We start from the raw sequence: 17,562 nt of genomic DNA on the forward strand, positions 1-17,562 counted from the left end.
TATCCAGCTCTACCACCCCTGGGTATATTTCCAAAGTCGTTGAAATCAGAGAACTACAGTAACATATGCATGCCCATGTTCATAGTAGCAGTTTGTAATAGCCAAAATAAGGAGCCAACCTAGGTCTCCATCAACAGGTGAATGGATTGCAAAATTATGGGAAATACACACAATGGTAGTCATACATCTTAATGGGGTGCAAAATGGTGGAGACATACATGCACACATCACCCAATTAGCCCTTACCCAGTTCCCACCTCGTTCCCTCCCCCTCCCTCCTTCTCATGTTTGGCTTAGTGGTTGACTTTGATATGTTTGTTAAAGTACATCCTGTGCATTAGAGAATTTCCCCCTTCTCTCTTTCATCCCCTTTAGTTAGATCACCTTATTTACTCATCTATAGTATCCCCTTCTTTGTCTAGAGTTCCTCCTATGACCCTTTTCATTAATTTCCGCTCTGAATTTTATTATTTCCTCCTTTCTCCTGGCATTGGGTTTAGTTTGTACCTGTTTTTCAAAGGCCTTGAGATGCATCATTAGATTCTTTATTTTAGGTTGTTTATTTAGGAATCTGTTTTGCTTGTTTTTGTGGTTCTGAGGATTAAACCCAGGGATGATTTAACTCTGAGTTACGCTTTCAGCCTTTCTTTTTATTATTTTTTGGTGTGTGTCGTAGTGGGGATTTAATTCTGAGGCATTCCACCTTCCAGCTACACTCCCAGCCCAATTTTATTTGGAAACAGGGTCTTGCTAGGCTGATGAAAGTCTCACTGCTTGTTGAAGCTAATCTCAAACCTGCAATCCTCCTGTCTCAGCCTCCTAAGTACTGGGATTAGAGATGTGTGCCACCACGCCTGGCATTTTTAAAATTTTGAAACAGGGTCTCACTAAGTTGCTGAGACTGGATTCAAACCTGTGATCCTCCTGTCTCAGCCTCACCAACACTGGCATTACAGGTCTGTGCCACTCTGCCTAGCTATGTGTGTGTGTTTAATGGGAACACTCAGTGCTGTAAAGTGTCCTCTTAAAACCACCTTCACAGTGTCTCAAAAATTTTAATCTACATTTTCATTTGATTCTAGGAATTTCAGTAATTCCCCTTATTTCTTCTATGATCCAGTCCTCATTCAAAAGTGCATTCTATCTGTGATCTTCTCCCCCTTTGCTATGGAACTTCATGTCTCCCGAGGTTCTGGAGAGTAGGATGTAGATATCTTTGAATCATTTCTCTACTTATTACACCTTTCCCTAGAGCATCTTCATCTGTACCCATGCTCCTCTTCTCTAATTGCTGAAGAAGAGAAGTCCCTTGCATGGTTCAAGACAACTCTCCTCCTACCTGTGTCTTTTGATTCATCCCCACTCTCTGACCTTGCTTGATTTGGCAACAGCATTCCTTTTTCTATTTCAATTTCTTGGTCCCTACTGTCTTCTTCCTTCCCAATATATAGTTACATGGAGGTCTCTTCCTTCCAAAAGCTCATTCTCCTGGTCTTGTCTTTCAATAGTTATTATCCAATCTCTCTCCCTTTTTAAAGATACCGAACTCTATAAAAAAGTAGCTTACACATGTCTACCCTTCATTAATTCACTCATCCATTCCTGTATTCAAATGAATACACATCATGAACCCATAAAGTTGGGCACTATAGTGAAGAACCAGACAGAATCCTTCCCATACATGGCTTATAGAATAGTGAGGATGAAAGGCATTCAACAGAATATCAACCAAGTATGGCACATGCAATGATAGAGAAAGAAAGTAGAAATAAAGTAGAAGGTGCTGGGGGAGCATAAGATGGTACTGAGGGGAGAGTGCCACTGAAGTGGATAGTGCTCACAGGCACTCGCTAGTTAATGACAGCAAGAGGTGGGACTAGTTCTTCTTAGCTTATTTATCCTTTCTTCTCTGTAACACGCCCTGGGATCTGGAATACAGGCTATTTATTGTAAATACTTGCAGTTTAGTGCTGCTAAAGCAGCTTCTGATGCCAAAACAATGGTTCCTTAAACTAAATGAGTAACCTGCCTTGTGCTTTCCCTGTGCCACCCAAGCTAGAATTCTGGTTAGGAACTCATGGGTATTTGGCTTCTTCCTCAATGAAATACATCTTACATATCCTCCAGAGGCCTCCTATTGTCTGCATTGACTGGACAAATCCTGATCCTTAATTCACTAGATCTACCAGGCTAAGTACTTGCTCCTTAAGGTGACCATTGCCTTCCATGATGCAACCTTTGGATTCAGTACTGCTCCAACCTTCCTTCTCCATCTCATTCCAGGCCTCTTCTTCCTCCATCTCCTCCTTCAGAGCTGGAGGTAGTCCTCACCAATTTTCTTCATTTATTAAATGGGCAATGTCATACATGCCCATGGTTTTATCCCCCAATAAATGTTTCTATAGGACTTTTATGAACTTCAGGACTAAACTCAGCCATGTCTTGGACACTTTTCCTCATCTTCAGCACATTCCAAATTGACCTCAGTATAATCCCCACTTGATCTTCTGCCACTGTTCCATTTCTGAAATTGGTACCATCTGCCACCCAGTTGCAATAATCAAGACCCTCAATCCGGATTGAGCACCGCTAAGATGAAAATCTGAAATCCCAGCTGCTCTGAAATCTGAAGCATGGCTGCTCCCCAGCATTTTTGGAAAGCATTTTGACTTCTTACTTCCTTTTCTCAGTCACAAACTCTTTCCAATCCGTTCTCAATCTGCATCTCCACCTGTCTCTACTCTAGGTTTAGTTCCCACTGTGGTCAAGTATGGTAGCCTTAACCTGTCCGTTCTGTCCCAGCTTTGCTGCCCTGAAATTCATCTTTCACACATAGGCTCCAAAGTGCTCCATGACTGGTCCTTGACTACCTTTTGGTCATCTTCTACCAGGCCAGGGCACATTGCAATCCAGGAATAGTAACTTGCTTTGAGTGCCACACACACTGCATCGCTTAATGCACTAGATGCTTCAGCCTGTATTGTCTCCTTTCTAGGGATGGTTTCATTGCTCTTAATAATTATTTTACCATCTCTAATCAAGAGTTTTAGTTTGCTTTTAAACTTATGTGGGATGATATCATATATTGTGCTGGCTTATTTCAATCAATATGCTTAAGAAATTTATCTGTGTTATGTGTAGCTGTTGTTTGATAATTTATCCTGGGTGTACGGTATTCTGTTGTATGAATATGCCACAACTTACCTGTTCCACTATTGATAGATATATACTGTTTGCAGTTAGTTATTATAAAAATATTGCCGTGAATACTTTTTGTACATGCAGTTTGGTGACCAGGGTTTTTCAATTTTTAAGGCTATCTCTATACCCAAGAATAGAAATGCCAGATCATGGGTAGAAATAACTTCAGTTTTACCAGATTTTATCATCTGTTCTCCAAAGAAACATAGTAGATTTATTGACCTGTAACCTTGCCAATGATTGATTCTGTTAGACTTTTAAAAGCCTTAGCTGGGCCGGGCATGGTGGCGCATGCTTGTAATCCCCATGCTTCGGAGGTGGAGACAGGAGGATCACGCAGGTCTAAAGACAGCCTTGCTGGCTTAAGAGCCCCCTTTTCCGAATAAAATATAAAATAGGTCTGGGAGTGTAGCCCGGAGGTAGAAGGGTTCCATCCCCAAAACCACATACACAAAAAAGGCTTAGCTGGGCATGGTGTTGAATAGCTGTAATCCCCAGTATTTGGGACTTGGGGGGCGGAGACAGGATAGCAGATTTGAGACCAGCCTCAACAACTTAGTGAGACTCTCAGCAGCGTTGTGACACCCTGTTTCAAAACAAAAATAAAAAGATCTGGGGGTGTAGCTCAGAGGTAGAAGCCCCTGGGTTCAATCCCCAGCTCCACCGCCCCCCCCCAAAAAAAGGTTTGGAATACATGGATGTGGATTGGTATCTCATTATAGTTTCAATGTATATTTTCCTGATGACAGATGTGACTCAGTTCCTACTCAACTTTTTCCCTATATAGAATCTTTAAATATTTTTGTTCCATATATTTAAGACATGCATGGTCTTTGACATATATACATATATATAGTGAAATGGTTACTATATTCAAACAGATTAACATATCCCTCATCTCACAGTTACCCATTTTTTTGACAAAAATATCTAAAATCTACTCTGAGCAAAAATCCTAAATATCATCAACTATAGTCCTCAAGTAGTACATCAGAGCTGTAAACATCTTCTATAAGGGTTTTCCCCCTATAATGTACACTGATTTAAAGCTCTAGGACATTTCTGAATATTCGTAGCAAGAGTTTCATTTAATCACTTGAAGTGGTTATATACATACATGACTAGAAAGTTTTTCCAATTGCAGAGATTTAGATGATCCTGTCAAGGTGAGAAGATGTTTTCTATTTTTTAGTTCAGGGGTATACACATGTCAACTAGCACTAGGGTGCTTTTAACTGAGAGTCTCTACTTACAAAATAAATATACTGGATATGTAAATGGATAGTAAATTCACCTGGCTACTAATCAGTTAGAAATGGAAACAAAGGTTGCTAGTAAGACAAAGAGCATGAGAAAGAGATCAGAAAATAAAATGGGCACCATGCACATTTCAAATACATAGTTACATACATGAAAAATGTTAGGTTTTAGTTAATATATTTATTACAGCAGGTCTTTAGTCATTATTGCCATGAAAAAGTGTTCATGAAATTTCACAAATTCCTTTAAGCTATTAGTATTAGTTTTTTTCTTTTTATGGGGTGACACTTTGTTAATTTATGAAATATTTACAGCGTTTACAAAAAGCAAGAGAATGTCTAATAAAATTGTTTATACTTACAAAATTCATACATTATACTTCTATATTTGAGATGTCTTATTTGGTAGACCAATTAAGCTATGACATAAAATAATTTACAAAGATATATTTCTCTCTCTTAATTCATTTGAAACAAAACCATATTAGCTATAAATAGTCCTTTACAAATCATTGTAAAACACATTGTTTTAACGCTAGCCTTAGCTTTTACAAATATATTTACTAAATGAATTAGTTAACATATCAAATAAAACTGTGCATTTAAAATGTCACTTAGTTCTACAAAACAAAACAAAACAAAAAAAACCTGAAAAAGCAAACTGCCCAATACTTCAAGTAAAAATTTGTAGAACCAGTTTTTATGTATACTTGGGGATGGGGGAGGGAAGTCTAAAACCACTTAAACCCAAATACATAAACACAATACTTTGAATACGCTCAACAAATATACATCTGGGGCATATATTTCAAAGAATGATGCTCTAGCAATGGTTCATACATCAAGATGGTTGACCCTATGTTTTGACAGATAAGCTGCATTGACCAGAGCCATGTTTACGAAAATATTCACCTAAGCAGAAGAATGCACCTGAAATCCTTCAACAGCACTATATATAGGCTTTGCCACAACCTGAAAACAATTCAGAATTCTAGACAAACACATGAAAGAATTCAGAAAGCAGAACTGGCAAAGAAAAATCAAATCATATTTAACTGGGCCTCATTAGTAGTTGTTTTAATATAAAAATATGCTTCTCTTGAAAATTAGGGGAAAACCTCTTTTTATATTTCAAAATTTCAAAATAATGAAAAACTCATCTACACAGCTATTTCTCCTTAAGCTTCCATTGATGATGGTATAAAAGTTGGCAATTACCTAAACACCTTGCTTTGGATAATGCTGAGGAATCTGAGCTCAGTTTTGTTTTGGCAGTAATACCCATCTTTCATATTTGGATTCATTTTAGATAATCCAAAACAACTATTATAAGCAGCCTGAGGAAAATTCATATCCTAACATATTTTCCCCTTCTGACTGAAAATAATGTTGTTTCATTAAGCCTGCAAAGTACGTATTGTATACTTAGCATTTCTATACAAGTAATTAAAGTTAAATTTTATCATTCAAAAACTGCTTTGAAAAGGTGTTAGGATTTTCCAGAATCTCCTCTTTGCTCCTCTCTTCTGATTGCCATGTGGACATTGTAGTTTTCTTGTAATATGTATTCTAGAAGGCACATATTCAAGAGTTTAAGATAATGTTAATTTAAGTTCTACATGGAGACAACTATTTTAATCTAACTTTGTACAAATGCCCCAAATGAAAGTCAATGATTTCCTTTCGTTGGAGCTGCAATGCAATGTCAGGGCTCCAGTCAGAAGTGAGTCTGCACATGGGGCATCAGCTGTGAAGGGCTGGACGGCGAAGTCGGAGCATCAGCAAGCTTGGCAGAGTTGGCGAGCTGCAGTTCCTCCAGGCGCTTTATGTAATCATCACGCAAGGCCAGGAGCTCCATGTAGCGCTGCTCCACTGGATTTGGCTGCTGGACAGAACCACAGACATGCATTATGTGCTGGGCCAGCCATATCACAGGACTCATCTGCCACATCTGCCACAGCCACTGCCTTCTGAGTAAGCCTTTTCATCAAGGGCTAACATACACATGTACCTGCCTTAGATACTCTGCACCACTAACACACATGTAAGAGTACTCAGAATCCTCAAACACCTATCCATTTAACACCAAGAGATATTTAGTTACATAGAGCCTCATACACGCCATCTTTCAAAACTGATCAGTTGAGACACAGCTCTGGTCTCCTGTAACACCTGTCCCAGGCACATTGTCCTTTTTTGCTCTGATTAACAACTCTTTTCATATGGCATATGGTCTTTCTTCCTGTGCAGATTTTTGATACTTTTTGTATAGGCATGTATCCAGAGACAAAATATATCTTGTTAAAGTTTACATCACTGGTATTGTTGTGTATTTGTCATCTTTCAACCTGATTGTGTAGTGATTGTGTGTGTGTGTGTGTGTGTGTGTGACTTGTGTGTGTGTGACTTGGGATTTAAGCCAAGGGTGCTCTACCACTGAGCTACACCCCAAGCCCTTTTTATTTTGAAACAAGGTCTTTTTAAGTTGCTAAGGCTAACCTCATACCTGTGATTCTCCTGTTTGTTTCCTGAGTAGCTGGGATTATAGGCATGCACCATTGTGCACAGCAGTAGTACTGTGGTTTTTTAATTTGATCTTCGCTGAGTCCTATTGAAGGAATATACCAGTTGATCCATCTATTCCCACATGGAGGATAACCAGTGATTTTCAGGTATCCTCTGAATAACATGTGACACACATATGCAAACATTTCTTTAAGGAATCTTCCTAGGTGTGGGATCGCTGAGAAGTAGGGTATTGTCTTTCTGATTTGACCTCTCTGATTTTACCTCCCTCATAGTGGGGATATCACTTCATGCTCTTGCCAATGATACTAGGCAGTTCCTATGGCTCCCATATTTACCAGAACTTGGAAACCTTTTTGGTACCAACTTGAGGGCTATCCCATTATATGTCATGGTTTGCTCTGACATGCTATCTTTCCATGCACTTTCTGCCCACATTAACACATGACAGAGAACAGCAGCTCTGATACTCTGGCTTGGATGTGAATCTTGGTTTACTCCTTACCAGCTGTATAACTTAGTCTGTGTGCCTCTGCCAACCTGTGTATAAAATGGGAATGAAAGTGCCTTGACTTTAGTGTCATTGTGAGAGTTAAGTTAGTCAATATAGCCTGTTTTGCTATGATTCCTTTCATGGGGAAGTAGGAGATTGAGACCAGTATAAAGGCAGAAATTATGGTGAAGCGTGTACTAGTATTGGGAAGAAGTTTCAAAATGTATTAATGTACCAGTATTGGGAAAGATTTCCAATTTTGAAAATATATTGTTTGTGAAAGGCCGACTCCCCACGAATAAAGGCATGCGTATCATCATATCAGACTCCTGTGTGTATCTGTGTGCCAATGGGACCCGCCGCATTTTATTTTTTACAGTTTGTACTAAAGAAAGCCAGGAGTGTCAGGAAGAAGGGTCTTCTTACATTTCTAAAGAAAAGAAAGCCAGGAGCCAGAGAAAGGCCTCTTTACATTTCTAAAGAGAGACAAACTGCCCCAGGGATGGGAGGAAGTCCCAGATCCTGGAGAAGCAACTTAACACATCTTGGGAGGGTAATAAAAGGTGTGGAGGTCTGTGCTCCGAGACAGGGCTGCCCCCACTACCTCCAAGGACAGATCCAGCTGGGATGGAGACAGCAGAAAACTTGGCTAGAGATAGGGCAACATATCTACATATAAAAGGACCTGCTGCAGACTTGGTTGAGGATAAGAACATTCAGCATGCAGGGGTCTTTTGTGTGTATTTACTCGAGTTGCCCCCCACCCTCATGCCAGAATGGCATGGAGCTGTAACTGTCTTCTGTATTTGTTTTTAATAAACTTTTTAAAATCTTCAGCAACTGTCAGAGCTATGTATATTTATCCTTAGCTCAGGACAAATCCCCTCATATACTGAACATATTTCACCGTTGAACAGAGTGTAATGTAACTTTCCCTAGAATGTGCATTTTTTAAACTTTGGTTCTGAGATTTAAATCACAGAGAGTGTATGAATCTTACAACTGTTCAGCACAATGCATATCTACAGAAGTATGCACTTAGATAATCCATGTCCAGGTCAAGATATACAACTGAAGAACTCCATGGACAATTGATGTTTCAGAACAATCAGAACAAGCTTTCTAGAAGGCTGGAGCAACATATAAAAACATCAAGAAAAATCCGAAATGTCTACAAAAGTGGCTTTTTTTTGGCACATGTAGTGGCATCCAGAACTGTTTTGTTTTCCACTGCATTAAATTATCTGCCCAAGCTATAATCATCAAAAAGAAAACTATGAAAATAAGGTAATGATGAGGAAGGATAGAGCCATTTTTTGTGGTACTGGGAATTGGACTCAGGGACATTTTACTTCTGAGGCATACCCCAAATTAAAAATTTTATAATTTTTATTATATCTCACTAATTTACTGAAGTTGGCCTCAGATTTGCGATCCGCCTGTCTCAGCCTTCCAAGTATGAGATTATAGGTGTGATGCACTGTAGCCCATCTTAGATACAATTTTTTTTTGTGGGTTTGGGGATGGAACTCAGGGGCATTTGACCTCCGAGATACACCCCCTGCCCTATTTTTTTTTTATTCTTTATTTTGAAACCAGGTCTCACTGAATTGCAGAGGGCCTAAGTAGCTGAGGCTGTCCACAAATCTCTCAGCCTCCCGAATGCTGGGATTACAACCCAGCTTAGATCCAATTTTTAATGCTGAGAAGAATGGTCTCTATTAGAAACAGACACCCTCTAAGATATGCATCACAGAGGAGCAACGGTGAGCCCTGGGGATTAAGATTTGTATTCATTTACTGTCTCTTCCTTAAAAAATTGATACAAACTTGGGTGGCTTAAAACAACAGAAGTTTATTTTCTCATTGCTTTGCAGGGTAAGTGCCAAAACTTCATGTATCAGCAGGGCCATGTGTGCTCTAGAGGAGAATCCTACCTTGCCTAATCTAGCTTCTGATGGTTGCAGGTGTTCCCTGGCTCTAGTTTCTGCCTGTCTTTACATGGTCTTCTAACCTTTGTGTACTTGTGTCTCAAACACCCCCTTCTTTGTCTTACAGGGACATGCATCATTGAGTTTAGGGCTCACTTGAAATCCAGGATGTATCTCATTTGGAGATTTTAGACTTAAGCAGAACTGCAAATACCCTTTCCCCAAATAAGGTCATATTCATAGTATTTGGGTGGCTATAACTTCATCAGGGTTAGGTACCATTCAATCCACTACAGGTTGCCACGGAGGGAACAAGCTAAGTCCAGGTGCAAATATAACTGCATCCACATTTCTACTGGGATTGTTGCCTCTACTAGTCCTCTGGTTCAGAGGGCCATAGGTATGCAGAGGTCTTCTAATCCTATTTTTTTTTTTGTGGTTCTGGGGATGGAACCTGGGGGCATTAGACCTCTGAGCTACATGCCCTGCTCTGTTTTTTATTCTTTATTTTGAAACAGGGTCTCACTAAATAACGAAGGGCCTCACTAAGTACCTGAGGTTGGCCGCAAACTGCCATCCTCAGGTGTCAGCCTCCCAAATGCTGGGATTACAAGCGTGCACCACCACACCCGGCTTTCTAATCCTATTATTAACAGTAGTTACAGCCACGTTGGGTGTGGGAGTTTATAGTGTGAGGTTTGGGGAAAAGCATATGTGACATTGAAGCAGGAATGCTCAGTGCAGCACCTCACACCCAGTCAATGTTGCCCACTTCTCTCTCCATTCAGCTGTGGGCCAGACTCAAGGATTAGAGTTCATTTTCATAGCATTTGTCTTCCAGCAGGGGGAGACAAATAACAAACATCATCCTGTTAGTTACATATACAGAATGTTGGCAGGTGATAGGGAAAAGAAGAGCAGGGTAAGAGTAGGAAAGCATTGGAGTGCTGGTTACATTCTAAATTGGGTGTGTGGAGTGAGCCACACTGAAGAAGTTAAGGAAAGGAGCTGAGCAGATTTTTGAGTCTTTGCAGAAAAGCGGAGGCTACTGTGACTGAAGCTGAGTGAGAAAGTGTTGATATTATAGATGTGGTGTTGCATGCCTATAATCTCGGTATTTGGGCAACTGAGACAGGAAGATCACAGGTTTGAGTCCAGCCTCACCAACTTAGCAAGGACCTCACCAACTTAGTGAGACCCTGTTTCTAAATAAAAATGAAAAATAGGGCTTGGGGTGTAGTTCAGAGGATTCAATTTCTAGTATCCTCCCCCAACACATAAAGAAAGGGGAAATATTCCTGAGAAGTCCAAGTATAAGAGAGGTAAGGAGTAGGGTGATAGGTGTCACATACGGCATCAGAGGCCACTGTAAGGACTTGGGCCTTTACTCTGGGTGAGTTGAATAGTTGCCTGGGCAGTAGAGGAATGCTGCGATGTGATGTCTACTTAACACAGACTGTTTTGGCTTCTGTACTGTGAATAGACTCAGAGGAAGTAAGAGTAGCCTCAGGGAGTCCAGCTAGGTCACTGCCAGCCTGCAGCAGGGTGGTGATAGGGCTTGCTGAGAAGTGTTGGAACTCTGTACATATGGAGTGAGAGATAGAAACGAGACAAACATTTCCCTGAGGGTTTTAGCTAGAACACTTAGATGGAGTTTGCTGTGAACTGAAATGGGTAAGGAAAATACTAGGAGGAGGTTTTGGGGGCCCTTTTATGTGGATACATTAAAGTTTGATTTGCAGTCCCAACATCATTTACTGAATGACCAGTTTGTTCTTTCTCCTGAACATTACAGTGCCACCTTCTTATTATATCAAATCTTCAATCTACATGGGTCTATTTCTGTGCTCTGTTCTATATAAGTCTCCATGTTAATAGGGCAATATTCTCCATATTCTTCTTCACAATTCCTCTCAATAGTCTTCTCCCCAATTTTTTCAGTTATTTAAAAATCTCTTTCTATATGAATATTAGAATTTAGACCTGGAATTCAGAATCAGTTTGAATATTAGAATCTGTATGTGACAAATAATTAGATGAGAAAAATAAATGAGGTAACACAATCATTTTTGCAGATGGCATGACTGAATAATTAGACAACTTGAGAGAGTAAGCAGGAAAACATTTAGAAATAAAAATACAGCTCGGTGTGGTGCTGAGACCGGAGGCTCGTGGTTCGCGGACAGCTTCAGCTACTTAGTGAGGCACTCCATAACTTAGTGAGACCCTGTTTCAAAATAAAGAATAAAAAACAGGGTAGCGGGTGTAGCTCGGAGGTAGAATCCCCCTGGGTTTCATCCCCAGACCCGCAAAAAAAGAAATAAAAATACAATTCAGTTAGGTAACTCAGGTAATGAGTTCAAAATATATAAATGTTATTAACCTCTAGATGAACAAAAAAACCCCACTGAATATAAAAGAAGAGTCTATTTGTGTTAGAATACCAAGACAAAACCAGAAGTGCAATTTAAAGTCAAATGATTTAAAATATCTTATCTCAGATGCTTACCTGGGTATTGAGCTTTAAAGTATGCCAACTCAGCATGGTATGGGAGACAAGCAACCAGCTAGCTACAGAAGCAATTTAGGCTTCAAGCAATTTTCATATTCCTTTTAAATTCAATATGCCTTTAAACTTTTCTATCAGAAATGGCCTACTTACAATATAGGTCAGCCTATTAATATCTATTATCATCCTTTTGTTACCACTACAAAAAATTTGAACACGAGCCAGGCACAATGGTCCATACCTGTAATCCAGTATTTAGGAAGCTGAATCAGGAGGATAGCAGGTTCAAGGCCATCCTTAGCAACTTAATGAGATCCTGTTTCAAAATAAACCAATGAAAAGATCTGGGGTAATGAAAAGGTCTGGAGTATAGCTCAGTGGCAGACTGCCTCTGGGCTCAGTCCACAATACTACAAAAATTGAACATGTCCAATGGAACCCTGAATAATAGCTACATGGAAGGCAGTGGTTCCTAAAGTACAGTATGAGGCTCACTGGCAGCCCAAGTTTCAACTGTGGTATACAATGTGGCTAATTTATACTTTTGCTTTTGTCATGAATAATTTTCTCATATTAAAAGTATCAAATCTGCTTACCAATATCTCCTAGAGTGTAAGCATTGGTCTTTTCATAAGCACTGTTGAGTTTCATGTCATAGCAAGGGTTGGTGGCCTTTCCTTTTAAGGACACACTAATTCTGCCTTCACCAGGGTTTACAGTTCAACAATGGAAAAGGGTTGTATATACCTTTGGTTCTCTCAACACTTATAATACACTACTGTGTTGTGAATACTGTAGGTACTCAGTAATTGCATACCTCCTGCTTCACACAGATGAATAACAATTTAACTTTTTAGTGGTTAAGTGCATTCTTTTAGGTTTCCCATTATATATTTTAAAGGTCTTTTGTGATTCACTTTACTTCTGTATAAACTAATGTTCTACACATGCAGATCTCTAAGATACACCAACGTACTTAATTCAGATGTCTATTATCAGATTCATTCCTGTGCATTGTAATTACTGGCTTAAGTTCCTGGATTCCCCTCCTAACCTGGAGACTGCTGCTGACACCACCTCTTCATAACCTCCAATCTATCCTCCCCAGTGCCTGACACATAGGAATATTCAATATTCAGAAGACAAAAACAGTAAGTACCCAAATATATTAAGATGTGTATAGGATACTTCACATTCAGAAAATCTACATAGAGGACAAGATATTTTCATTTTGAGTAAATGCCAATGGATAATAACATAGAGCAATTATGTCACAAAGCAAAAACCTCTGCCAGAGAATGAGCATTCCTATCTTGCTTGGCTCCATTTTTCTATATCCTACGAGAATAGAGGAGATAAATGTATTATAGGATGGTCTTCTAATAATATGCCTTCAAATGTAACCCACCAGAAGGAAAAATACCCCCAAAATAAATTTGGCTTGTCACACAATCATCACTATTACCTTCATGTATGCAGAAATGCACTGCTCTAAATTACATGAATTTCAAAAATTTCTTCAGGTACAAGTGGGTGAGAAGAGATTGTAAAATTTGTACAGAAACTGACAAGAATTTCTAACTGCCAATAGTTAAAAAAACATTTTATAGGACAAACACAGTGCTCATTTATGTATTTTAATTAGAAAAGGAACATATAACAGCAGTTAAAACCCTGGAAAGATTCCCATTTATTCTTGCTATTCTAAATGCCAGAGCTACTTACTGCTAAGTAATATACTTCTCAAATCCCAAACCAAACAAGAGAATGCTCTTAAGCCCTGGAACCTGTCACTTTCCTGAAGTCTCAACCATTACTGAATTACAAAAAACATTCATGTAAGCAGCAGAGACCTTGAAATGAGGGTGCCAGCTTGAGATGGCATTTCCCCAATAAGAAGGGAGAGCACAGGCTGGCCTATGGCCAGTGCAATCTGAGATACAGACTGCAGCAGCCACAGGCTCCTGCCACTGCTGGCCCAATGCTAGTGGGAGTAAAGCTAGAATTCAGAATAGGATGAACTGTGAGAACAAGTAGTCGGCCATCCAAACTTCAGACAAATATGAAAACCTTTATTTATAATGCTTAGGAAAAATCCATAAGTGAAAGTACTTCTGAGCCTTTGCAAACAAGCTGTTTTCTTCTTCAGATTTTGGAAGGAGTGGGGATGAAAGAATGGAAAGCCCAAGTATCTTTAATAAAATTGGTATCTTTCACTTTAAAAATCTTTGTTTCTATTTTATGACTGATATATGGCCCATTGAATTTCTATCCATTGACAGATCCAGTATCTTTATTTTAGAAAGACAGACCCTCAGTAAAAGAGCATTCTGGTGTTAGCTGACCTGTGTATACCTCTGAACTAGAGTATAAAATCTTTTTTTTTTACTATGAAAGCATGACCTTAGTCATTTATTTTTTTAATTTAATATTTGTACTGGGGATTGACCCAATGAGTGCTCTATCTCTGAGCTACACTCCCAGCCCTTTCTCTAGTTTTTATTTTCAACAGGGTCATGCTAGGTTGCCAAGAGTCTCACTAAGTTGCGGATGCAGTCCTCGAGCCTATGATCCTCCTGACTCAGCCTCCCAAGTACTGGGATGATAGACATGAGACACCACACCTGGCTTATATCTAGTCAATTTAAAGAACTTTCTAATCACACATGCATATACAATGCAGAACTACTTCAAGTGATTAAATGAAACTCCCCAGCTATGAAATTTTCTAGAGCTTTAAATCAACTTATATTGTAATAAAAAAAAAATGCTAGCATTTCCACTGGCAGAGAAATTTAACTTTGAAATACATGGCTTTAGTAATTAATAACAATTTTAAAGTTAAAGCTGTTTTTAAAAAAAACAAGTATTTTGAGTCTGATGTTTTCCCCATACAATGCTTAGAAAAATACCAAATAACATTATCTAAGCCCAGAATCAACAGCCAGTTGTGACTTCACTTACTTGTTGCTTGATTCTGGGGTTCCATCTAATGTAGTAATTCACCCAGAGTTCCAAGTGACGCATACTTGCAACTGGATATAAAACTCGATTGATTTCTTTCGTATAGAAGGGGTTTTTGAATTTGTTTTTATTGACGTTGATCAATGACCATAATGAAACTGTTCTTTCTGTAACTTTCTGGAGAGAGAGAGAGAGAGAGAGAGAGAGAGAGAGAGAGAGAGAGAGAGAAAGGAAGGAAGAAGAAGAAGAAGAAGGAGGAGGAGGAGGAGGAGGAGGAGGAGGAGGAGGAGGAAGAGGGAGGGAAGAGAAAAAGTAAAAATCCTAAGTAAACACACAGACAAACCATCTTGCAGTCTGTAACAATGTAGTTCAGCATTAACTCCAGTCATACATTTACATTATCCCCATAATAGCTCAAAAAGCATCAAGGGCCAGTGAGTGCTCACAGCCACTTATGGATATTTGCATAGAAAATGGTCTAGCTAGAGAGCTGCTATTTCTGCCAGAAGACACAGGATGCTGCACCATTAAGTGCAATTCAATGACCTAAGAAGACTATTCCTGGCTAGGTAAAACATTTATAAGCTGAAGGACAGTACTCTCCTTTTAATTCAACAAAAAGAAAAATGATCGTAATATCCCACTAACTTTAAATTTTTGTTAGAACTATGAAATCTTCACTACTTGGCAGCAGACATTTGAACAGTTATTTTAATCTACCACCCAGATGTTTCTCTACATATCAGCATATCAGCATGCAGATATTTGAAAACATCTGGATAAATGACTGCACTGAGTCTTTACTTTTTTAACTTGGTATCCATTATCATAAAATTATTCCCATTTTCATTGTTTTTTATTACAGCTTTTAACCAAATTTTGACCATAAACTCTAGAAAAGCTGAAGCTGGAAAGTAAAAATTAAACAATCAAAATGACAAATGGTGAGATTTGAAACTGTTCCTAGTAATAACTTTAGTAAGGAAAGAACAATACCTTAAAACTGAAAGCTAAAAAGAGTATCTTCAAAACAAATGACTGAAGAAATTTATCTTTTTTTGGCATCTAAAAAACTTTTATTAGTACACTGTAATTATAAGTCATAGTGAGATTCAAACTGATATAACCATACATGAACACAGCACTTGGTATGTTTCCCTCCACATCCCACCCTGCTCTGGCTCTGTCTCTACCCATACATGTTAGTGAGATTGGTAGCAGTACCTTTATATTTTGCTATAGCATTATTTGCACTGTTCCCTACTTTTTTATAACTTATTAGTACATTGCAATTACACATCATAGTGTAAGTCCACATGTTAAAAACACCACACTGGATGTTTGCAATCCCGGCGCTTGGGAGGCAGAGACAGGAGGATCACGCAGGTTTGAAGCCAGCCGTGCTGGCTTAGGAGACCCTGTTTCCAAGTAAAAAAAAATATAAAAAATATAGGTCTGGGAGTGTAGCCCAGAGGTAAAAGGGCTTCCAGGAACCCCAGTACCACCAAAAAACAAAAGAAAACAAAACAAAACAACATACAGGCACACAGCTCTTTGCATATTTCCCTCTACAATTCACCTCACTCCCCTTCCTCAATTCCCGCATGAGTTAGTGAGATTGGTAATATAACATATTCACATATTAATGTAGTATTGTTTGAACTGTCTCCTTCCCCGGCCCTCACTTTTTTGTCCATACTGCTTGCCTCTAATCCTCTTCAATTAAATTTATTTAATATACGTATTTTGTTAATGTGAATGATGATAATGACAGTGTCATTATGCCTGCATTTGAATCTACTTAAAAGTTTATTTCTACCTTTCTGTTGCCCAAATTTATATTGAATCATGTTTATTTGCATATTATTTTGTTCTTAATTTATATATGTGCACAGAGTTTAAAAAGCAAATAGTTTGGAGAGTGTTGTTATGAATAAAAACAGTCTCTCACCTCTCACTAGAAGCAATTGTTTGCTTTTTACCAGCTTTATTACAAGGAAGGTCTTGCTAAGTTACTGCAAGCTGGCTCCAAACCTGCGATCCTCCTGTCTCAGCCTTTCAAGTACTGGGATTACAGATGTGCAGCACTGGGCCTGGCCAGATATTTTCCACCTTTATTGAAGTATGACTGACAAATACAAATTGTATTTATTTAAGGTACATGGCATAATTTGTAAGGTTGGCTTTTAAATTTTTAAACATTTATTGATTTTTTTTTAGATAGGTTCTCACTATGTTGCCCAGCCTGTCTCTGAACTCCTACACCCAGGAGATTTTCTTCCCTTAGCTCCTGTGTAGCTGAAACTAGTGACACATACCACAGTGCCCAGCCAACATGATGTTTTGCTATATGTATACATTGTGAAATAACCACAATCAATCCAATTAACACAAGTTACCATTTTTTGTGGTAAAAACACTTGAAATCAACCTTCTTAACATTTCTAGAATATAATACATTATTATTAACTACAGTTACCATGCTGTATATTACAGTACTTATTCATCTTTAACTGAAGTTTTGTACTTTTTGACCACTATATCATATTTTCCCCTACTAAGTCCTGGTACTATTCTGTTTAGATTTTACTCCTAAGTAAGATCATAAGTATTTGGCTTTCTTTCATTTAGTGCAATGTTCTCCAAGCTCTTTCATGCTACTGAACACCGTAAAATACC

General features: G+C 38.7%; 1 protein-coding gene across 4 annotated transcripts in view; it reads right to left on the reverse strand.

The window, feature by feature from the left end:
• Nucleotides 1-6,177: 6,177 nt before the first annotated feature.
• MTM1 (myotubularin 1) overlaps nucleotides 6,178-17,562 on the reverse strand; it is a gene marked incomplete at both ends in the record, with an annotated part of 88,672 nt that continues 77,287 nt past the window's right edge. For 3 of the 4 annotated variants that reach the window (XM_080718588.1, XM_080718587.1, XM_080718586.1), the window contains 2 exons: nucleotides 6,178-6,345; nucleotides 14,884-15,060. In XM_080718588.1, the coding sequence (XP_080574714.1) occupies nucleotides 6,178-6,345; nucleotides 14,884-15,060 (345 nt within the window). The remainder of the gene's footprint in view (nucleotides 6,346-14,883; nucleotides 15,061-17,562) is intronic. The other variant, XM_080718585.1, reaches the window with a different exon arrangement.

This window comes from Muscardinus avellanarius (assembly GCF_963383645.1).
Source record: "Muscardinus avellanarius genome assembly, chromosome: X".
NCBI lineage: Eukaryota > Metazoa > Chordata > Mammalia > Rodentia > Gliridae > Muscardinus > Muscardinus avellanarius.